The sequence below is a fragment of the Neodothiora populina genome (genome assembly GCF_041146345.1).
Source record: "Neodothiora populina strain CPC 39397 chromosome Unknown canker_contig_11, whole genome shotgun sequence".
Lineage (NCBI taxonomy): Eukaryota > Fungi > Ascomycota > Dothideomycetes > Dothideales > Dothioraceae > Neodothiora > Neodothiora populina.
The window spans coordinates 296,989-318,391 of record NW_027191410.1 but is presented as its reverse complement, the minus strand read 5'-3'; the positions used below and the strand labels follow the sequence as shown (position 1 = coordinate 318,391).

At 52.0% G+C, this 21,403-nt stretch overlaps 12 protein-coding genes across 13 annotated transcripts; 5 read left to right on the top strand and 7 right to left on the bottom strand.

The window, feature by feature from the left end:
- Positions 1 to 98: 98 nt before the first annotated feature.
- AAFC00_000422 (uncharacterized protein) lies at positions 99 to 941 on the bottom strand (the record flags this gene model as incomplete). The annotated part of the gene is made up of 3 exons (XM_069343961.1): positions 99 to 565; positions 626 to 815; positions 894 to 941. 3 exons carry the CDS (start codon positions 939 to 941, stop codon positions 99 to 101), a joined length of 705 nt encoding a protein of 234 aa, XP_069200251.1.
- Positions 942 to 1,478: 537 nt separating this feature from the next.
- AAFC00_000421 (uncharacterized protein) lies at positions 1,479 to 2,969 on the top strand (the record flags this gene model as incomplete). Its single annotated transcript, XM_069343951.1, has 1 exon — positions 1,479 to 2,969. One exon carries the CDS (start codon positions 1,479 to 1,481, stop codon positions 2,967 to 2,969), a length of 1,491 nt encoding a protein of 496 aa, XP_069200250.1.
- Positions 2,970 to 3,362: 393 nt separating this feature from the next.
- Positions 3,363 to 4,462, bottom strand: AAFC00_000420 (uncharacterized protein; the record flags this gene model as incomplete). Its single annotated transcript, XM_069343938.1, has 2 exons — positions 3,363 to 4,300; positions 4,375 to 4,462. The coding sequence occupies 2 exons, from the start codon at positions 4,460 to 4,462 to the stop codon at positions 3,363 to 3,365; spliced, it is 1,026 nt and encodes a 341-aa protein (XP_069200249.1).
- Positions 4,463 to 5,123: 661 nt separating this feature from the next.
- Positions 5,124 to 6,790, top strand: AAFC00_000419 (uncharacterized protein; the record flags this gene model as incomplete). Of its 2 annotated transcripts, XM_069343923.1 has the most annotated exons (3): positions 5,124 to 5,274; positions 5,455 to 5,656; positions 5,713 to 6,790. In XM_069343923.1, 3 exons carry the CDS (start codon positions 5,124 to 5,126, stop codon positions 6,788 to 6,790), a joined length of 1,431 nt encoding a protein of 476 aa, XP_069200248.1. The 2 variants fall into 2 exon arrangements, with proteins under 2 accessions (XP_069200248.1, XP_069200247.1); XM_069348144.1 differs by lacking the exon at positions 5,124 to 5,274 and having other exon boundaries at positions 5,481 to 5,656.
- A 243-nt stretch (positions 6,791 to 7,033) lies between these two features.
- AAFC00_000418 (uncharacterized protein) lies at positions 7,034 to 8,569 on the bottom strand (the record flags this gene model as incomplete). The annotated part of the gene is made up of 3 exons (XM_069343910.1): positions 7,034 to 7,403; positions 7,463 to 8,369; positions 8,491 to 8,569. The coding sequence occupies 3 exons, from the start codon at positions 8,567 to 8,569 to the stop codon at positions 7,034 to 7,036; spliced, it is 1,356 nt and encodes a 451-aa protein (XP_069200246.1).
- A 560-nt stretch (positions 8,570 to 9,129) lies between these two features.
- Positions 9,130 to 10,038, bottom strand: AAFC00_000417 (uncharacterized protein; the record flags this gene model as incomplete). The annotated part of the gene is made up of 1 exon (XM_069343899.1): positions 9,130 to 10,038. The coding sequence occupies one exon, from the start codon at positions 10,036 to 10,038 to the stop codon at positions 9,130 to 9,132; it is 909 nt and encodes a 302-aa protein (XP_069200245.1).
- Positions 10,039 to 10,868: 830 nt separating this feature from the next.
- AAFC00_000416 (uncharacterized protein) lies at positions 10,869 to 11,583 on the top strand (the record flags this gene model as incomplete). The annotated part of the gene is made up of 2 exons (XM_069343886.1): positions 10,869 to 11,255; positions 11,323 to 11,583. The coding sequence occupies 2 exons, from the start codon at positions 10,869 to 10,871 to the stop codon at positions 11,581 to 11,583; spliced, it is 648 nt and encodes a 215-aa protein (XP_069200244.1).
- Positions 11,584 to 11,850: 267 nt separating this feature from the next.
- AAFC00_000415 (uncharacterized protein) lies at positions 11,851 to 12,396 on the bottom strand (the record flags this gene model as incomplete). The annotated part of the gene is made up of 1 exon (XM_069343874.1): positions 11,851 to 12,396. The coding sequence occupies one exon, from the start codon at positions 12,394 to 12,396 to the stop codon at positions 11,851 to 11,853; it is 546 nt and encodes a 181-aa protein (XP_069200243.1).
- Positions 12,397 to 14,649: 2,253 nt separating this feature from the next.
- Positions 14,650 to 15,918, top strand: AAFC00_000414 (uncharacterized protein; the record flags this gene model as incomplete). The annotated part of the gene is made up of 1 exon (XM_069343861.1): positions 14,650 to 15,918. The coding sequence occupies one exon, from the start codon at positions 14,650 to 14,652 to the stop codon at positions 15,916 to 15,918; it is 1,269 nt and encodes a 422-aa protein (XP_069200242.1).
- Positions 15,919 to 17,486: 1,568 nt separating this feature from the next.
- AAFC00_000413 (uncharacterized protein) lies at positions 17,487 to 18,059 on the bottom strand (the record flags this gene model as incomplete). The annotated part of the gene is made up of 1 exon (XM_069343851.1): positions 17,487 to 18,059. The coding sequence occupies one exon, from the start codon at positions 18,057 to 18,059 to the stop codon at positions 17,487 to 17,489; it is 573 nt and encodes a 190-aa protein (XP_069200241.1).
- A 546-nt stretch (positions 18,060 to 18,605) lies between these two features.
- On the bottom strand, positions 18,606 to 19,191 carry AAFC00_000412 (mitochondrial 37S ribosomal protein uS14m; the record flags this gene model as incomplete). Its single annotated transcript, XM_069343839.1, has 3 exons — positions 18,606 to 18,668; positions 18,801 to 18,972; positions 19,085 to 19,191. The coding sequence occupies 3 exons, from the start codon at positions 19,189 to 19,191 to the stop codon at positions 18,606 to 18,608; spliced, it is 342 nt and encodes a 113-aa protein (XP_069200240.1).
- A 414-nt stretch (positions 19,192 to 19,605) lies between these two features.
- On the top strand, positions 19,606 to 21,299 carry AAFC00_000411 (uncharacterized protein; the record flags this gene model as incomplete). Its single annotated transcript, XM_069343828.1, has 2 exons — positions 19,606 to 19,911; positions 19,971 to 21,299. The coding sequence occupies 2 exons, from the start codon at positions 19,606 to 19,608 to the stop codon at positions 21,297 to 21,299; spliced, it is 1,635 nt and encodes a 544-aa protein (XP_069200239.1).
- Positions 21,300 to 21,403: the final 104 nt, after the last annotated feature.

Sequence of the window (21,403 nt, the reverse complement as noted above, 5' to 3'; positions counted from 1 at the left end):
TCTTGTTTCTATCACCTACCTTACTCTTATTAATTTCTTTTTTTTATGACAAACAAACCAAAAAATTGCATAAAAGCCAGCGACTATATGGTGCTCTGTCATGACCGTTTCCTTGCCTGCAGATCACCACTACTCCTCTTCTGTCTCCGCTGCTGCCATCTCTCCCATCCAGCATCCACCAGGTCCTCATTGACAACAAGATCCCTGATGCGAAAGTACCGTGCCACAGCGAAATCCAGAGCCCACTCCACCCAGCCGGCGCGCCTGAGATAAGTCGTGACGCCGAACCAAACCAATGCGAAAACAGTGCCGGCAGCGCATCCAACAAGGACCTGTTTCGGGGTATGGTAGTTGAGATAGATCCTGCTCTGCGCCACAGCGAATGCGCCCCCAAGGACCAGCACAGAGAGCACAAGCCGCTCAAACACAGAAGTCGGGATATGCGTCGACGAAGCACCGGGTGCATGAGGGTTATGTCTAAGCAGCAAGAAAAGCGTCAAGGAGACAGAGAAGAAAGCGACGAACTGAGCGTGCGAGGACGGCATTCCGTAGCCTTTGCCGTGGACTCGAGGATCGATCGTCAGCCTCACAAAGCGCAGGAAAGTAGAAGAGAAAGGGGACTCACTATGCGGTCTCTCCTCTTTGATCAATCGCTTCAGCACCCAGTTCGTAGCCTCGCACGCCATCTGCCCGCCGAACATCAGCAGCACCTCGGCCTCGCGCGTGCTCCATATCAGAGTCGCATAGGTGATGCACAGCGCCTGAGGGACCAGGGCTAGCCAGGCGGAGGCGTGGGAGAGGGGGTCGTTCGGGTTCTGTTTTCACACGGAGGGTCAGACGCTTGATGTTGCTTTTGGCACTTTATGCGTAGGACGAATGGGGCGGGCGCTCACGTAGTGGACGTGGGTCAGGGATAGAGAGGCCAGAGGTGGGTCGTCCATTGGATATGTGTGCGGTTGGCGCGGGGGTTGGGGGGATGCTGTTGTTGTATCGTACTGCGACGCGATCGGGCTTGTGTTCTGTTTTGCAAAACAGGGACGGTGAAGTATATCTATGCGCAAGTACTGTTTGACATACAAAGAGGTGCACAGCCGAGAGACAAGTGCAGCTCTAATTCGAGACGTCCGTAAGCTACTTGTACAGTACCTGAATGATGCTATTCCTTCATGCGACTAGGAAAGTTGGCCCGAGCTGCGGTTTTCCGTCTTCCTTCTTCCCCACATATGATTATTGCCGATTGCGGCGGCGGCTTCTTGGAATTATTTATCGTGACATGAAAAAATCGCTGGGTTTTATTCAGAGTCAGTCTCAGTGTTTGCGCGTGCGTGTCTTGGACTCGCGCTGTCGGGTCCCTCATCACTAAAGAGAGCAGTCCTCTAGCCTCCCTCTACTGCCATGCGTATTTGAAAAGGAAAGAGCTAGAAGAAGAAGAGCAAAAGAAAAAAGATCGACACACACACACATCCAACCACCTTACAATGGCGGACCCGATCCAACCCATCACGGCAGTCGAAAAGCCAACCGACAGCGCCAAACCCACAGAGTCCAAGTCCAGCATAGCCAGCAGCGGCGACGAACCCGCCCGACCGCCCAGAAAACGCTTCCAGAAACCAAACTACGCCAAAATCCACGCCAAACCCCTGCCGTTAGAGACCTACCCCCTTCCAGCCTTCATCCCGCACTCTCCTCTTTCCTTGCTCCGAATCGCCGCGACCCTGGTCCGACACTTCTTTCAGCCCCCGTCTTCGCATGCTTCAGCGCCGTATGTGGGGTATTTCTCGTCTGAGACGCGCTCGGTGCATATCACTGACCCAGTGCACGTGCGTGCGCTGTGGGAGATGGGGTTCTTCGGAAAGGGCACGCTGTCGCGAAGTGAGCCGAATTGGTTGACTGCTGAGAAGGCGAGGTTGAGAGCTGGAGGGGTAGGGGGTGGGGGCACGGCGGAGGAGGCGACGAGGAAGAGACGTGAGGAGCGGAAGATGTTTAAGCTTGAGAGGGCGAGGTTGGAGAGGGAGCAGATTGAGTTGCAGCTCAGGCAGGAACGAGCGCTTGCAGAACAGTTGGAGAGGCCTGGGAGTGCTTCGACGGCGGAGAGACAGGCCTCGGCGGAGGAGGTGTCGTCTCGGACCAGTCATAGTTCTCTTTCTCACGTCTTCCCTTGGCAGGCACAGTATGTCGAGACGACCTCCACTTCTGAAGTGCAAGAGCAGGATCTTACTACTAATATGCAAGAGGAGATTGCGGCTACCGCCGTAGAGGAGACAACCCTTGCAGTCCCGGCACAAGAGAGCACTGCTACTGTTACCGGACAAGAGGACACATCTACTATCACAAAGGCAACCGGTAAGAAGGAGAAGGATCAAGCTTTATTCGTGCCCGAAGAACCCATCGTCGACGTCAACCAAGAACATCTGCAACTGAGTCTCGAGGAGGCTTTCTTCCTCTCCTATGCTCTCGGTGTGCTCGAGATCCGCAAAGGACCCGACATGGCTCCAATCACCACCACAGATCTGTTCACACTCTCTTGGACACATTCAATTTTCCCTCCTGCATTGGATCTATCAACACTGCGGGCGGATGATCCCTTCTTGCTCAACTATGCAGTCTACCACCACTACCGCTCGCTAGGCTGGGTTGTGCGTCCAGGCGTCAAGTTCTCCGCAGATTACATGCTCTACAACAGAGGCCCTGTCTTCTCTCACGCCGAATTCGCCGTCATCATCGTCCCCGAGTACGCTGCAGATGCTCCCGACGCAGAGAAGAAGCAGTCCCGGGATTGGTGGTGGTTCCATTGTGTGAACAGGGTCCAGAGTCAGGTGAGGAAAAGCCTTGTCATCTGTTACGTCGAGGTTCCCACCCTGGCTGCCATCAAAGCTGTGGGCAAAGATGATATCGGTGGTATTCTGCGCCAGTACAAAGTGCGAGAGTTTGTACTGAGACGATGGCTTGCGAACCGCAGTCGCGACTAAGAAAGGTTCCGGGAATCATGATAATCCCAGTCAAGCGAGCGAATGTCGCGCTGCAGGTATTCCATCTTGTAGAGACCTTGAGAAATACGCTACGGCAAATTGACGTGCGAGTCGTCTTGTCTCCGAAAGCCTGCATCAAGGAAGCCCAGGATATCGGCCAGAAGTGGGATGATTACTTTATGAGTCTGCAGTATCTCCGAAGCCTCGAGGCGGAAGCGCAGGAAGCGCATGGGTTTTTGTTGCGTCACAACCGGCGTGTACGCTGGTAGAGGTGGCTCTCCGAGTCGAGCAGTAGAGGATAGCAGTCCGGGTCACAACTAAATCCACGAGCTTCGACGCGGAGAAGGCACTTGGCCATAGAGATCCCGTATATCAATGTCTGGAAAGAGGCGCTCAGACAGAATCGAAGATTTCATCGGCAGGCACACCCATCTCCTCGCTCACTCTCTTGACAACTCCTCGCAGAGCCTTACAGGCCGGACTGTCAGGGTAAGCGTCGAAGAAACTCTCGCCGAAGTCGCATGCCATGCCAATCCTCGGGTCTAGAGGTACTGCGCCGAGGAACGGAATGTTCATGTCCTCGGCCAACTTCCGCGCACCACCCGTCGTTGCCTTGAAGATTTGGCTCTCGTGGGTGCATTTAGGGCAGACGAAACCCGACATATTCTCAACAATACCCAACACCTTAATACCCGCCTTGCGACAGAAGTCTATTTCTTTTCGTACATCGAGCAGGGCAACTTCTTGAGGTGTGGTGATGACGACGGCACCGTCGACGCCTGACTCTTTGAGATAGCTATTGACGCTCAGATGCTCATCTGAGGTTCCAGGTGGTGTATCGACAACCAGATAATCAAGCTCGCCCCACTCAACATCCTTGAGAAATTGTTTGATCAGTCCATTCTTCTTGGGGCCTCGCCAAATTACTGCGTCGTCGCGATTGGGCAACATGAATTGAACGCTCATTACTCCCAGATTCTCCGACACCCAGACAGGACTCCAGCCCGAACTGCTGACATGGATGGTCTCTTGCTCCACGCCCATCATCTTGGGGATCGACGGCCCACAGATGTCAGTGTCCATAATGCCGACGGTGCTGTCGGGATTCTGGGCAAATGCGTGAGACAACATTGTCGTAAAGGTGGATTTTCCCACGCCTCCCTTGCCAGATAAGACGAGGATCTTGTGTTTTATCGATGCTAGTCGGGCTGTGATGGCAGGGACATCCGGATCTGGTCCTTTGGGCGCAGTGGCGCAGATTTGTTGGTTGGGACATCCGGCACAGGCATCTCCCTGGCCTGCTTTTTCGGATTCCGGTCCTGGACAGTGTTCTGTGTATGAAGTCATGTATGAGCCTCCTAGTCTTCTGTGATGTCAAAAATCAACGTCTTATCTAGCAACATACCCGGTTCAGGCGCGACCAACTTTGGTGCCGCCTTGAGTGGCGCATCGAAGTCCGTCACCTCGTTGTCTTCGATCCGTGAAGGCGCCATGATCTTCGTCTGAAACACTTCACTTCTCTTTCAATCCAAAGGAGCAATAATCCCGAGTAGAAGTGGTAATGTGGTGATGGAGACAATGGTAAAAGCAAGAGAAGCTTCCGTCATCATAATTCTGGTTTGCTCTAGTGTTTGCTGACCAACCTACTCTTAATTCCGTCTTCCGCTCTGCTTTCATTTTTGGTCAGGGTCCGGTTGATAGTCTGTGGGGCGGGGTGGAGGGGCGTTCGAGGTCCCCGATGCCGGTCGGTCACTTGCTCAGCCAGCTCGCTGGATGATATGCAGTAAGCAGCAAACCAGACTCCGAGCAATCGAACGAATGCAGTGACATGGAGACTCGAACTAGACCCGAGACTGAGCTCAAGTAGGCCGTAGCCATAGAATATTGATCCTGGGTGAACTCCCGACCTGCATAGCGAAAAGATGTCACGTGACGTCGAGGATGGACCGTGCCCCAGAACAGCGACTCTACTCTATCATAGGGTCGCCCTCCAGAGGACTATCTTGAGATAAACCACTTACATACAAATCATTGCTCGTATATGCAATATCTCAATACCAAGTACATACCTGTTCAAGATAGATGAATCGATCGAAGATGTGACTGCGCGGGGTCGGTGTTAGGATTTAAGATTCCTTTCAGACTGGAGACATCATGCTCGCCTCCACTGCTTCCTCCAAAGCACCATCCGCAGCGGCGGATACGACTACATCCAATGCCGTGTCAAGTGTCAAAAATGTCAATACATACCCTGCCGCCCAAAACCCCTCCGGTATAAAGAAAGGTGTGCAGGCGTCGTTCATCGGTACGTGAGCGTCCGATTTACCTCTGCTCAAGTGAAGTCCGAATTCCAAAATTTATTGTCCTCGTCTTGACACATGTCAACATACTTTCTTAAACTTGGCCCTGTTGTCCGAAACAAAAAAAAGAAAACCTGCTCTCAGAGCCGTAGAACCAAAACGGACTGACACTCTGTCATCTGCAGAGCCTATAGACACTCCCAGTGCTAAGATGGCTTCGAGCACGTACGGAACTCCACGACACATTAGTGATTACTACGATGTCGTAGGCTTCATCAGTAGTGGCACGTATGGAAGGGTGTACAAGGCCAAAGGCAAAGGCAAGAATGCTCAGCCTGTTGTCAATCAGACGACTGGCCGTGTGATAGAAGCGTTCGCCATAAAAAAGTGCGATACCCCTGCAAATATACACCCCTACTTTCATGAATATTAACATGTAGTAGATTCAAACCAGACAAGGATGGAGAGTTAAGTTACACGGGCATCTCACAGTCAGCGATAAGAGAAATGGCTCTGTGTACAGAGCTTTCACACGACAATGTGATATCCTTGGTCGAGATCATCCTCGAGTCGAAATGCATCTTTATGGTCTTCGAGTATGCTGAACATGACCTGCTCCAAATCATCCACTGGCACACACAACATCCTCGCACACCCATACCAGCACCGACATTACGTTCTATCATGTTCCAAGTCTTGAACGGTCTATTATACCTCCACCGCAACTGGGTCATGCATCGGGATCTCAAGCCCGCAAACATCATGGTCACATCCTCTGGAATAGTGAAGATCGGCGATCTCGGCCTCGCCCGTCTGTTCTACAAACCCCTGCAGACCCTTTTCGGTGGCGACAAGGTCGTCGTGACAATCTGGTATCGTGCACCCGAACTCCTGCTCGGAAGCCGGCACTACACGCCCGCGATCGACACATGGGCAGTCGGCTGCATATTCGCCGAACTCATGAGTCTGCGACCCATTTTCAAAGGCGAGGAAGCAAAGCAAGACTCCAAAAAGACGGTGCCTTTCCAGCGCAACCAGATGGGCAAAATCGCCGAAGTGCTAGGTGTGCCCCGCAAGGAAAACTGGCCTTTACTCTCGATGATGCCCGAGTACCCGCAGCTGAGCACGCTGGCCGCGGGCAACCCTGCTGTTTCACGCCCGACTGGTCTCGACAAGTGGTGGGACCAAGTGATAAGGAACAGCCACTACACCACAGCCAACTTACTTCCGCCCCATCGCGACGGCCTGGATATGCTGAAGAGGCTCCTCGAGTATGATCCGTTGAAACGTCTAAGCGCAGACCAGGCACTGCAGCACCCTTACTTCATGCACGACGAAAGCGACAATGTGGCGGCGCCGCCGAAGAATTGCTTCGAGGGCATCGAGAACAGGTATCCTCCGCGCAAAGTGAGCTCCGAGGACAATGATATCCGCACCGGAAGTCTGCCGGGGACGAAAAGGAGTGGGCTGCCTGATGACTCGACGTTGTCTAGGCCTGTGAAGAGGTTAAAGGAAGTATGAAAGATGGAGAGAGAGATCTACAGGGCTCTTTCGATGATTGGCTTTTTTATCTGCTTCTTCATATGTATGATGGGTCCTTTTGAGAAGGGCAATTACGAACACTTTGAAATTCCTCTGGGGAGAATCGATGTCAGATGATCAAGCATCCGACCTGTGCTATCCAAGCAAACTTGTCTTGACAACAAAAAGTCCTCGCTCAGCCTTTTCTGTCTCACAACAAGAAACCGTCACGGACAAGGCACCTCAAGCCTTCATCGTCATCCTACCCATTCTCTTCCTCATGTCCTTGTCCTTCTCCCTCTCGAGGAACTTCCTCTGCTCCTCAGCAGTCATGCCCTTGAGTTTCCTCTCGCGCTCCTCCTTCTTCTGCTTGTCCGACTGTCCCTTGCGCTCCTCGGCTTGCTCGATGTCCTGCTGCTTCTTGATCTTTTTGTGCTCGTCGTCACGGGTGGTGCGGACACGGCGCATGACTTCGGGGCGGAAGTGACCCGTGGCTACCAGGACGTCTGCTAGGCGCAAGAAGGTTTGGATCAAGGGCAGGTCGGCGGCCGAGGAGGGGTCGTTCAAGCGGAGGTTCAGTTGGAGACGCTTCTTGGGGACGAGGTCGTTGAGGCTGTGTTTCCTGTTAGTCTTCTTGTGCTTTGAGGAGGGAAGAGAAGGGGAAAACTTCACGTCTTGGGTGCGTCTTCGGGCATGTCAGAGATAATGATACTCTCCAATCCATCCATGCCGATCTTCTCGACGGCAGAGCAGAGCTCTTTGGTCAAGAGGGTTTCGGTAATCTCGGCACTCTCGCTCATGACAGAGGCCCACTGGGGGAGTTTGGCGTGGTCTTTGGTGGAGGTGAGACTAAGGTCGTAGCGCTCGTCGCGGAGTCTCTTCATCGAGTCCTTGTGGACAATAGCCCAAACGAAACCATCGTAAGCAGAGTCCTTGCCCTTGATGGGCTCCTGGCCAGGAACACGGGGGATCAAGTCCTTCTCCTTGCCGTCGAAAGTGTAAGCGGTGATCTCAACCTTTTCCTCAACAGTGTTCATGGACTCGACGAAAAAAGGCAGGACGGCCTCGCCGACAAGAGCGAAGGGGTTATAGCGCTTCAGCAGGTTGATCTTGACGTCGACGAAAGCGATGTTCTGTCGTCCAGAGGCGTAAGACATGAAGACGTCCTTGCTCTTCTCCTTGAGCGCGTTCTCGCTCGCTCCACTCTGCTCGACGGCCTTGGCGAGTCCCTCCTGCTGCACCTGAGCGGCGCTGATGACACGACGACCGGAGAATCCGACGCTGGCGAACTCGGACTCGAAGGCGCTGACGTGACTCCCCAACCAGGCGTTCGCGCGACGTCGGTTCGCTCTGGTTCCCCACCAGTGAGTGGCGAGGATGAGGATGATGGTGGGCAGGATGAAAGCCTCCATCTTGAAGTCTGACCACGTCACACGCTCGTGCACGTTGTACCACTTCGTGAAGGGACGGTCCTCCATGCTGATGTGAGCTCCGAACGTCTTCATCGCTGGAGGCGCACTGAGACTCGACGAAAGCGAAACCGGGGATGGGTCTGGCGCCGAAGCAAAGTCTGCAAAGTCTGCATCATTGTGTGAGTGTACGTCTTGTGTGGGAGTATCAAGAGTGTGCTCAATGGACCGTGGTCATCTTTTTGTACATGTGTGGAAAGAGGTCCATGGGAGGGAACACGTGCGACTTACCAGCATCGCCCGAAGGCACTGCAGCACTTGCCACAGAAGACTTTGCGCCGCCGAAAAGGCCCTTTATTATGTCCGCCATGATTACTGCAAAGCACGGAAAGCAATGCAAGATGGAACGGGCGGTTGACTTGTCTTGACTTGGTCGTTCCTCCACGTGGTCCCTTCTTTTGCTCACACGCAGCTGCAGTACAACTTATAAGTTGCTGTGGAAGTAAGCTACTCGAGGCTACTCGAGGCTACTCGAGGCTACTGCATCTTTACCCGCATCCCCAGTGCTGCAAATGGTCTGGATCTGCCAAGAGATAAGACATGGCTAGTGGGGCTCGGGTCCCGTTAACCATCCATTGATTTGCCTGGGGTGAGGTAGGTAAGGTATGCTTCACAGCTTCTACATTGTGATTACAAAGTAGTCCGATCTAATTGTAGAAACTTGAATACCTGTATGAGATACAGTAAGACTCTTATGATTGACCGCCAACGCCTCGCTAATTCTACATAATCCTTTTCCTATTTCGTAGTCAATCTCCTTTAAAGTGCAACAAACACAAGTGGTTTGCCAAACCCTCAGTACATGGGCGACTGCCGGCTTAGGCCTTCTCTGTCCCTCCTGGCCTCGCCAACTGGCACTCAATATACGGCTCATCGTTTGACCTGCGAATAATCCTTGAGAATACCAGTCATGTGAGTGTTCGTACTTCTGCCAATCTTTCTCGAGATCCTCTTCTTCTTCTCCCTTGCACCTCCGAGCTTGGGCAGTTCTTTGACCTGACTTGTAGGTGTCAAGCCAGCGTTCAGTAGCTCCGTCCTCATGTCTGCGGGATTCGATGGAAGCTTGATCTTGCTCCAATAGTCTTGGAAATCCTGATCGATATGCAAAGCCAGGGAAGGATCGTTGGGCCAGACCATCTTGGGCGTATTGTCTTTCTTGTTTCTCGTGACGAGAAGTTCTCCCTTCCCTTCCAAGGCTTCGATCTCGGCGATGGCAGACGGCCATCCGTCCTTTAGCTCCTTGACACTGATACCCTGAGCGGTAGGTTGTCGTTGCAAGTATGCTCTGAGCTCATCTGCAGATCGGACATTATGTACAGGCCTGAATCGGAAGCTCGGGTGACCGTCGAGTCCTTTGGGATCATATTCAACCTTGGGGTGCTCTACCAGGGCTCTCTTGAGTACTGCGCGGTGCTGCTGTTGGTTGGCAGGGATGGACAAGTAGTTCCAAATATCGTTGAAGCCGATGGGACGATCTTTGGATTTTAGATAATCGATAGCATAGACGACTTGGGTCATGACCTCCTTGCCGGACCCGGTATCCTGAGGTTGGGAGTAGCTGGCATTGTCGGCGAGCTCGTTACGCTTCCTTTTCAGATCCGTGGAAGAAGGGGTCGCGGAGGGTGCACTTGGGCGCGGTGAGGAAGTCGATGCGGCAGCGTGCGTATTGGCGCTTGAGTTGGCTGTGCCATTGACACGCTTTAGGTATTGCGCATTACGAGAGGCGGCGCTCGAATTGTCCTGTTTGAAAGCGTTGAACGAAGCTGATAGCGACGACATTGTGAAGCTGACGGAGTTGGTCAAAGATCCAGGCCTGACAGGTGTCGAAGCGCTTCTGGAGCCAGTCCAAGGAGTAAGGCAGTGACTGCCTTGAGGTAGTAACCGCAGGAGTTGAAGGCAGCACAGCGGCGCAGTTTATCAAGACTTTATGACGTCGCGCTCCGAGGAATCCAGATCATGTGTGTCTGCGCAATTTTGTATATCTCTAGATGGCCAAATGTAGAGAGGTTTGAGGATGGGATACTGAAGGTGGATGTTCTGCCTGGTAGACAAAGCGAGTGACAAGAGAATGGTAGTAAATCAAGGCCAGTCGGCTTAGGAGAACATTGACGCCTGCGATTCGTTGTACTGCTTTATACTCTACTGTATTTTGGTGTACGGGCGGAAACCTCAACTGCACCTATGACAATAAGCTTACCTTGATCCGCATCTCACTTCTTAGCGATGTCATTGTATAATCATCGTATGGTAGTCTTGATTTCTTAACGAATGACCTTATGGTGCACCGCGCAGGAATATATAGTGCATAAGTGATCATTCAGATATGCCATTGTCTATCGCTGAGGGTTCCGCCTTCTAGATGCTTCACGAAGCTTGGCGAAGGAACCCCGCCATAATGCAAGGGTCTGGGTAAAATCATGTGTTGCGTCAGGCAGTCCCAGTAGCTATAATTTTATCTTTCATCATTCAACATTCGTCTGCACACCGTATACCTCATACTCTTGACCCACAAACCACAATCTCTTGCTATAAGATCCTATGAATAGATAGAAGCGAGTCAGAATCGGAAAGAAACCCCAAAACAAGACGCGACAGAGAATACAGACAAGATGAACAACGCCGGTCTGAACGAGATCCTGAAATGGTCAATTGAGAACTCGGATGCGAGTCGCACGGAAGACGCAGCACAGCAACCGCGCTCTCAACTAAATCCAGAGCTCCTGGCGCAACTCATGGGCGGCCCATCGGATGCCGACCGCATGAACGAAGCCATGGCCGCTATCTACCACCCCGAAGTCGACCTCGAGAACAAATTGATCGCTTGGGACAACTTCGAGCAGCTAGTGGAGAACTTGGACAATGCCAACAACATGGAGACTCTAGGGCTCTGGATGCCGCTGATCGGCAAACTCGACGATGAGGAGAAGGAGGTCAGGAACATGGCGCTCTGGTGCTTAGGTACTGCGGTGCAGAACAACATCAAGTGTCAAGAACGAGTATGTTTTCCTTTTTTCTCCCACCACTTCTCTCCCGACCGACAGTTCACTGACATGAGCAAACCAGGCGCTAGCGATAGGAGCAATCCCAAGAGTCGCAAAACTGAGTCACCAGGACCCAGACCATGGTGTGCGCAAGAAGGCCACGCGTGTGCTCTCCAGCACATCACGAAACTACCAACCTGCGCTTGACGAGACAGTCAAGCATCTGCCATCGGAGATTACTGGCAACGAGAAATACGATGCCGGAGACATGGAATCGGTGGACAAACTTATCCAAGCGTTGAGAGACTACAACGCCAAGGCCGCGCAATCAACAAATGCATGAAGGATGGAAAAGGAATAGACACGGCGCGGGCTTCTGTTTTCTTATCATTTATTTCGTCACGACAGCGATGATTGATCATCAAGAGCATATAATATCTCCGGTCACTGGCTGAACCGGGACATGCCATATAGACATTGGACAATCTACAATTTGTCCGACTCGAATACGAGAATTGAACCCGTGTGCATGCGTGAACATGGGTGAACATGGGTGCCAGAAAAAAGTCCCAGTTATGAAGCGCGATGTCAACGGCAAAAAGACAAGACTCTATAGCACGTCCAAGCCCAACCCCACCACGCCCTCATACTCTTCCCTCGCCATCGAATCTTTACTCAGCCCGAGCCCGAAAACCAACATCCTCGTCTCAGCCGGACTCTTCATCAACAGCGCGCTGGCGAGCGTCGTCGCAAGCGTCTGGCCGAGGATCTCAAACGAAGGTTTCGTGCCGCCCAGCACCGTCGTAGCCGTGAGATGGGGAAAAGGCAGCAGGGAAGAAACGTCTGGTTCCTGCTGTTCGTGTTCTGAAGTCGGGTGCAAGTAGGTGCTGGGGTCTGTCAAGGGGTTGTCGCCTAGTAATGAGACGTGCAGCCAGTGGGAGGGCGAGAGGTCGGATTGGGTTATTGTTATCAGGATCTTGTCTGCGAATGATATGCGCGTTGCTGTTGTTGAGATCTTGTCGTCGTTGCTGTTGGTAGATGGAATGGCGGCTGTTGCTGTGCGTGAGGGCGCGGGAAAAGGAGATGGTGTTGCCATAGTCGCTGCTGACGATGTTGATGATAACATGTCGAAAGGGCTGAGAGCTGCGGCGGACATGTTTGTGAAATTCTTGCTTTGTGTAATTGTAATGTCTGGACATACACTTGAGATGTATGCATATAGAAGTGTAACCAACAAACAAGTGTGTCTTTCGGAGTTAACAGATACCGTACCTTAAACCCCCAGGGCTTCTACGTTAATTATAGCAAAGAAATCAGCCGCCAAAAATCAAGCAACGAAAGCAAACACGCAAGCAAATAGCCGTGGATGATTTGGTAAGGGCAAGGTATTGTAGGTACAGTGGGTAATATGCAGGGCCGTGACCTTACGTAAATCCGATTTCCGGCTATGGCTATCTCAACACAAATCCTCCACCGCCCGAATGCGGAGGAGCTAAGGATTGTCGTCAACACCACCGACCCAGTCGAAACTAACCGAACGAGAAGCAAAGTGCTTAGTAGTACTGTCGTCGCAGTCCCCGATATCTCTACTACGCTTCGTTCTCGCCGTCTCCGACAATTGTATATATTCGTTTTCTTTTCTTATACATACTCCATACGACTAGGGTAATATCGTCCTTTGCTCTCATTACATACAGGTCTAATACCGCAAATAGTCCTCGCGAATATGTCGGCCAACGACCAGAAGCCGCTCCCTTTTGTCTACCAGTTCGCTGCCGGTGCAGTGGCTGGTATTTCTGAAGTAAGCCATGGCATCAGAGAAGTCGCTGCGCATATATCACTGAATGCTAACCATGGGAAATAGATCTTGTTGATGTACATATTGGTCCTTGTCTGCAGCGATAAGATCGACTAGGAAGACTGACCTGAGGGACAGGTACCCATTGGACGTTGTCAAGACCAGAGTGTATGTTATGTGCACCCAATCGAACAGAAAGGCTCGCGTGTACTGACAGTATATTCCTAGCCAACTACAATCCAGCACCGCTGTTGGTGATGATGCATACAAGGGCATGGGTGACTGCTTCCGCAAGATCATCAAGAACGAAGGGTTCGTCTAAAGTATTCACGATCTGTTCGTATGACAGCAGACTGACGCCTTTGCAGTTTCGGTCGTCTTTACCGTGGTATTGAGGCACCCATTCTCATGGAGGCACCCAAGAGGTTTGTCTTGACTCTTCATTCCAATTACTGTGTCTCTGCAGACATTGACGAGCAACGAACAACAGAGCAACCAAGTTCGCCGCCAACGACTCCTGGGGCAAGTTCTACCGCGACCTCTTCGGCATGGCTAAGATGAACCAATCGCTCTCTATCCTCACTGGTGCTACCGCCGGAGCCACCGAGGCCTTCGTCGTCGTCCCCTTCGAGCTCGTCAAGATTCGTCTACAAGACAAGGCACAATCGCACAAGTACAACGGCATGGTCGACTGTGTGCGAAAAGTCATCCAGCAAGAGGGTCCTCTCACCCTTTACCAGGGTCTTGAATCCACAATCTGGCGTCACGTTCTCTGGAACGCGGGTTACTTCGGCTGTATCTTCCAGGTTCGCGCTCTTCTCCCTCAGGCCAAGGACAAGAAGGGTCAAGTCCTCAATGACTTGATGTCCGGTGCCGTCGGTGGCACCATCGGTACCGTTCTCAACACCCCCATGGACGTGGTCAAGAGTCGGATACAAAACTCACCCAGAGTGCCCGGCGGCATTCCCAAGTACAACTGGGCATGGCCTGCCCTCGGCACGGTCTACAAGGAGGAAGGTTTCAGTGCGCTGTACAAGGGTTTCCTCCCCAAGGTGCTGAGACTGGGTCCAGGTGGTGGTATCCTGCTCGTCGTTTTCACCGGCGTCATGGACTTCTTCAGAAAGATGAAGGCCGAGGTCTAAGGCAGAAAACTTATGTCCTAGTGATGTGTAGTCCTGAAGAATCCATGCATGACCATGTCGGGGATCTGGGAAACCTGAAAGGATGTCTTCACGATAGAATAAAAAGGAATGTCAACGATGGATGGCATACCAGATACGGCGAACCATACGAAAGCTAGAGACGCAAAGGCTTGTGAGCAAGATACACAATACACTATATATACGTTCATCTCAACCGTGCTACCACAGTCAGTATCTTATGTTACGGTGACGCTCAAATGCCGATAGCCACCAAAAATATGAAGTAATTCTCACAACGCCTTGATGATGTAAACGCGGAGTACCAGCTGCACAGCGTCGTAGATCAACTCGGCAAAATTGTTCCCCAAGCCCTGCCGAGTACCAAAATCGTGCATGCTGTACAGCCTTATCACTTGATACATTTTACCCTGTCCTCCGAAGAACATTGCCACAATCGCCAAACACCATCATGTTCCGATCACCAGCAGCGCGAGCACTGCGCAGGACCATCGCCGTCCCCGCCGCCGAAACCAAGACAAGATGTCTGAACACTCTGACACGACCGAGCATCCGCTCAAAGCTGGCTGGTCAATCATACTTGAAGGCACAGGGCCGACGTACCTTTGCAAGCCAGGACTCGGTATGGACCCGCTGCAAGCAACTCTACCATCGCCATCCGTACCAGGTCTCTCTTGCAGGTGTCATCATCCTTTTCGCGTCGGGATGCATCGTCTACGCCAATTACCTCTACCAATCCTACATCATCGCCTCTTTCCACAAGTACCCGGAGCCCGTGGCTCAGAAGCTGCGACGTGCGCTGTACTATACCAACACGGATCTGCAGCCCAAGGAGGCGCTGAAGTACTACAAGCAGGCTCTGGAGATTGCCAATGAGCTGGGCATGGATCCGTTCTCTGATGAGATTATCGGTGTCAAGATTCAAGTCGCTGCGCTGATGGAGAGGATCAACAATTTCCCCAAGGCGATTGAGGTGCTGGAGATCTTGAAGAGGGATATGCTGAATTGGGAGGAGTTATTGGGAGGGTTGGAGAGGAACAAGCAGAAGAGAACGAGAGTGTTGAAGCAGGCTATTGCTGTTTCTGTGAAGCTGGGCGAGCTGTACAGCAACCCATACGTCCAAGATCCCAAGACTGCGGAAGAGAGACTTGTATGGGCGGTAGAGACAACACTGAGGGAGAAGGCGAGGCGAGAAAAGGCAAACGTCAACTCGGAGGAAGAAGGCGAATGGATGGACGACAACGAAATCGGCGCCAGTCTCGAAGCGCTAGCCCACAACTACGAAGAACAAGACAAACACTATCTCGCCACTCCTCTCTTCCTACAAGCTCTATCCCTCAAACCCACACAAGACTGCCACAGCGTTACTCTGATGAACAACCTGTCGATCTCCCTGGCGCAGCAGAACCCACCTGCATCACTTATCGCCCAAGGCGAAGCTCCGCCATCTCGAAAAGCGCTCGTGGCCAATGCGACGCAATGGGCTGAGAAGGCGATCCAGGTTGCCGCTGGCATCACGCCGCCTGTCAGAGACGAAGAATGCGACTATGCGTGCGCGGTCGCACTGCACAACCTGGGCGAGTTTGCGGAAATGAACAACAATGTCAAGGAGGCCAGGAGCAAGTACCGAGAGGCCATCAGTCTGGCTAAGGGACTGGGCTTCCAGGAAGGGTTGGACAACAGTTCCGAGGCTTTGAGGAGGGTGACCAAGGCGGGTTGAACAGTAATGCAATAGGAGTAGAATACTCTTTTCCTTCCAGCACTTCATACCTTCTGAAAAGCGTCATTCAGATAATCAACGAACAAATCCCTGACGCGGTCCTTGCTCAACTCGTGCGTGCGGTTCAGACTGATAAACTGTCTGCGCAGCCTCTGCAGCTGCGGCAGTCCGAGAGGATTCGCTGGTAGTTCAAGCACAGTCTCGACTCCAGCAACGGTGATCTCGCCGCCTCCCTCGCCCGGATGATCCTTCTGCCACGCACTGATCAGCCCCACGATATCCGACGTCGTCTTGTCCAGCTCGTAGAGGTAATTCTGCTCCGTCGGCGGCTTGAGCACAGTCGCAGCATTCGGTTTTACGACCGGCGCTTTGCCGTCTGAGCCTATCATCGCGTCCCAGATTGCTTCGAGCGGAGGCGTAGGGTCGTCGTAGGGTACTGTGAATAAGGGCGAGTCCCACCTCGTCATGCCGTTGGGTTCTTCGTAACGGAAGACCAGGTTGTCGAATAGCTCTGGTTCGTAACCGCCTGTGCCGTTCTGAAGGGCTGCTTCGTTTTGTTCGCGACATTTATCTACGGGCGTGCCGATGTGTACCTTTTTGGGCCCATCAGCGGATTGATCTCCCAGTCGAGGGAAGAGAGAGTAGATCTTTTGACAAAGCAGAAGGAAGAGCAGAGCCTACATACTACACAACTCGGCGTCGTCTGCGCCTTAGCCTCACAATAAAGCTGATACCTAAAACCCTTGATATAATTCATGCCATCCGCGACCACGATAGCAGACTTCGTCAAGTCCCTCTTGATAGCCGACGAGAACGTCGCGCGCGCATCTTTCTCCGGTCGCGCAGCCGCATATACGTTCCGATCTAGACCGAGGCTTTGGTCGTTGTGGTGGTAGATTTTGAGGCGTGATATCCTGGGGTCGCTGGACGAGGATATCTTTTGCTCGAAGAAGTCGATCAGTTGTTTGCTGTGGTGGGTTTTCCCGCTGGACGGGTATCCTGATATGAGGATGAGCTGGAGGAATTACGGGGGGTCAAAGTCAGTCATTTTTGTTTTCGTCAGGTCGAAATAAATGCATCTCCCGTGCGGTCAGGCTGGGTGGTAGGCTCACTGGCATTGTGGAATGTGGATTGCTTCTTTATAATAATTTCTTTATAGTCATTAAATCTATGGGAACGTTTCGCAACTGGCAAATAGAAAAGATGCCTGATTACGTCAGTTCTCCGCACCCTGGATATTTGTTGCTCGACCCTGAGACCTTCCTTCACATGCTCCAAGTCACTCTCGATATGATGTAGAAGTCATGCTATGGAGATCTTTAGCTGATACATCAAACATTAATTTATATGGTCGAAAGGAATTGACGACAAAGGCCAAGCAGATGGCAATCATCAGTGGAGCGAGAAGACGATATGGTTCGATGTAAATGTCGATATCATGGCGTGTGAGCAACGAAACCCAGCTCCTTGAGTACAGTAGATGATGAGCCGGTCATGAATGCACGATAAAAATACAGATTCAACACACTCCCTTAAGCCTATCTTCCTTTCATGTCATTAACAGTTCCTCAATAACCCTTAGTAACCAAAGCGCTGGCTCCAACCACAGCACCAGCAATCATGATGGCAGCACGGCCATAGTTCAACTTCATCCACCTCTTCTGCAGACTCCTGAATTCATGCTCTACAGACTTATGTCTAGACTCCTTCTCCTGGCCCCTAGCGACTCCGTCCTTGAGCTGCGAAGCCAGCACAGCCATGCGCTTGTTCATGGGGACCATGATCCCCAATGCCCACGCCGTAGTCGCCACGTTCAACGCCGCAGCCAGGGCGAGTTTGGGGAACTTGGCCGCCAGCACAGGCGACGAGTCGCGGTTGTAGTAGGCCGTGCCTGTCAGGATGAGATTGGCTAGCGTGCACAGAGCATTGAGTGGAGGGAAGAAATGCTCGCTGTTGTGCAGCAGGTAGGCCGTCTGTTGAGCAGTGTAGTGCACGGGAACGTTGACCACGTCGTCGGAGATCGTGGGCATGATCAATGGTGATTGCAGAGCCGATCCACCAAAGTTGACTGCTGCGCCCAGAGTCGAGAAGATCTGGAGCGGTTCGATGAACCAGAGGGAGTTGAGTGCTGATGCCGCCATTGTGTTTTTGTCCAAGTGATGATTGTCGTTGTTGTTGCTGAGAGATGAAGCGCAAGAAAAACCACAAATGACGACTCGGAGATATAGCTCTAATATAGCTTCTCGATCATGCAGCGACTTACCGTTCTGTGTTTATCTTGTATTGCATGTTTGTCCGGACTTTATGGGGCCGATGGTGCAATGAGGCTGATAAGCATGTCAGTTGTGGGGTTGGATTCCCGAAGGTAGATCAGTAAGATCGGAACACTCTCATTGTGCATTCAGTGTAATTGACATTATATGCAGAATAGCAAAAATGTACTGAAATGTGGTTACAGTATGATGCAGGTTGCCAGTCTTGCGATTCATGTTAGCATAAGACAAGCATTAAAGTATGAAAATGGAATATATTTGATATTCTGCCACCGCCTTAGAAATCGAAACGCCTGACCCAAATGCTGTGTTATGTATACAATCGTACAGATTCCATCCTCGTACATCCATCCGCTCTACGTGTGTCACAGTCCTCAAAAACTGTTGTCTGTTGAACCTATGGACACTCGCTTTCTACCACGAAGCCTTTCTCACACCTGGTAGTTCGCCTGCAAGAGCATGCATACGGAATTGGAACTGTAGGAGAGAGCAAAAGTCAGCTACCTGTTTCTTCATCTCCTCCAATGAATGTATAGGTTCGCCTCTCAATCTTCCCTCCATTTCGCGAAGACGTCGTCATGGAAAGGTGGATGTTGGAGAAATACTCACTCTTGCCATCCTGAAGTCTCTAAACACACCGCGACCTTTGCCACCAGCGATACATCTGTTTCTGATCTGGGTCGGTCGGGTATAGCAGTGCATCTGGGTGAGTTGGAGTTGAGCCTGTGCGCGCGTGCGCTGAGGTAGTTGAGTGTTGCGGATCAGGTAGCGGAGGGCTTGTCTATTCGTGCGTGCTCGTCAGTCTATTGGCGCCCTTTCTTTTGCCTTTGCCGTCCCTCTCCCGCATGAAAGCTGCAAGACTGGACGTGATATAGTCCAGGAGTGGTGGTTACCTCTCTTGTTCGTTCTGCTCAAAGACTTTGCGCTTCGTGTGGTCGCGGATGACTTTGATGTTGACGAAACCGCCTAGGTCCAGCTTTTTCGAACGGAACATGGACATCTTGAACGTGGTGGGTGTATAGCACAGAAAGTCCTGAAATGAATGGTGTCGATCAACTTGTTGCGCGGTCAAATATATGGTTCGTCGATGTCTGTATGCGGCGTCGGTATCCAAGGTCCTGCACGGAATCGATAGAGCGGCGCCGAGAATGGACAGCGGACAACGGAGGAGGACTTCCGACGCAGGGCGGAGATGCCAAGACCTTCCCCGACCACATCAAGGTACAAGTACGGAGACCTTGAGCTCCATCTCTTGATCTGCAAGACTGAAGCCTGATCAGTCCTGGTCTGCCTCATGATACTACTTGATCTTTGATAAAACTTAATAATTCCCATCAGCTCTTATCCATCAATCGCATTTCATCATCATATTCTGTGTCCCTCGCTGGCCGAGGTCAGCAAGGTCAGAGCCTGAATGAACGCTTCCTCACCACACGGTCCATCTCCATCTCCACCCCATAGTCTCCACGAGTCCGAGACGACGAATCTCGAAAGACTTGTTGCTTACTTTGTTGCTGCCAAACGCTCACTATCGGCTACTGCACATGTCTATCGTGCGAATCACCTAGTCGATTGCTCCAGGAGCTTGGTCGAAGAATGTGCCTTCCTCGGTGCCAAGAATGCCTTCCTTGAGAGGCGCGTCAACGAGGAGGCCGACACCCTTGCTGCAGTGAGAGATGGCTTGGATAATGTGGCGCGAGATGCGCACGATGAGTTCAGGGTATCTATAATCATATAAGAGTTTATACAACCCCTTCTGATCTCTGACAAGTCTACCAGGTCAAGGTCGAATCCATAGACATCGCCCACCGGAAACTCATAGTCACTTTAGATAGGCTCAAAGGTACCGTAGTCGACGCCTCGCTTGCCGCCAAAAATCCATCTGCCTTTCAAGACCTTACGGCTGCATCCGGAAGCTCTACATCTTCTCATGGTCACTCCTCCCCGAATATTGCCCCCAGGACATTGCATGACTTCATCTCGGAGGCTGGCCATCAATCCCTTCTCGATTCTCTTCACCTGGACATTGACTCGTATAATCAGGCATCGAGGACGTTTCAAGATACGCAGACCGACTTCGACGAGTCCCTAGCAAGCCTCGCGGATGCACTCCATTTGGCCGAGGATGCCTCGCCTCGCGCCAGGAAGCGTCGAGCCACAGCGAAGCAAGAAATAGACACTGAGATACCGGAGCCTATCCCGGACCTGTTCCAGTCCTTGACGACTCACGCCACGGAGACCGCTTCTCTGCTGCAATCACTGATAGAACATTACGACTTGTGCAGCACAGCTCTCAAGCATACCGAAGGTGGTGGTGAAGCTGCACGCGCCGCAACGGGGTCTTCGCCGGACCAAACGTCTCTGGAAGGCATGGACCAATCACTTTTCGCCAATGAACACCGCGAGCCCATCACTCTGGACGAGAAGCGCGAGATGATGGATGTGCTCGTCACTGACGCGCAAGAAGTCGACGATGTCGTCCTTGAAATCCGTGATCGATTGTCGGAGATGGAATCTTATCTCCGCGAACTCGAGCAACATACTGCCAACGCACGCACCCAGCACCATAGATTAGCCGCTGTTCTTGCTCTGCTGCACCAGATTGGCGCCGGACTCGGTGGCCGCATCGTCGCGGCGCGGACTTTCGCCTTGCACTGGACCAGTGTGAGCGAGGAGATGACGGCGAAAATGGAGGATCTGACAGCGCTGACCGGCATCTACAAAGGATTTCTGACATCCTACGCCCACCTCCTTCGAGAAGTGTCAAGACGCCAAGCTGCCGAAGCCAAAGTGCGACGAGTCCTGGATGAAGCCAAGCGGAAGGTCGACGCACTCTGTGATCAGGAGCTTGAACTCCGCAAGGATTTCTTCCGTGACGTCTCGGATTTCATGCCGAGGGATATCTGGGCCGATCTGGAAGAAGCACCAAGGAGATACGAGTGGGTGGCTGTGGATCAACCAAATCTTCGCAAGGTGCTCGGGCTGGACGAAGACAATGAAAACGATGACGACCGGGCTAACGAGGATGAATATGCAGCGGCGCCTGTTTTTACGGCCACAACGACGGCCACCGAGGAAGAGAACGTTGGACTCGGTGTTGATATCTGATACTTTTCTTTTCTAACCTCGTCGGCTTCGTCGTCGATCTCCAATATCTTCTTCCGGGATTCTGAACATTTAGCGAAGCGTACAAGCCACAGGATACCTCCACA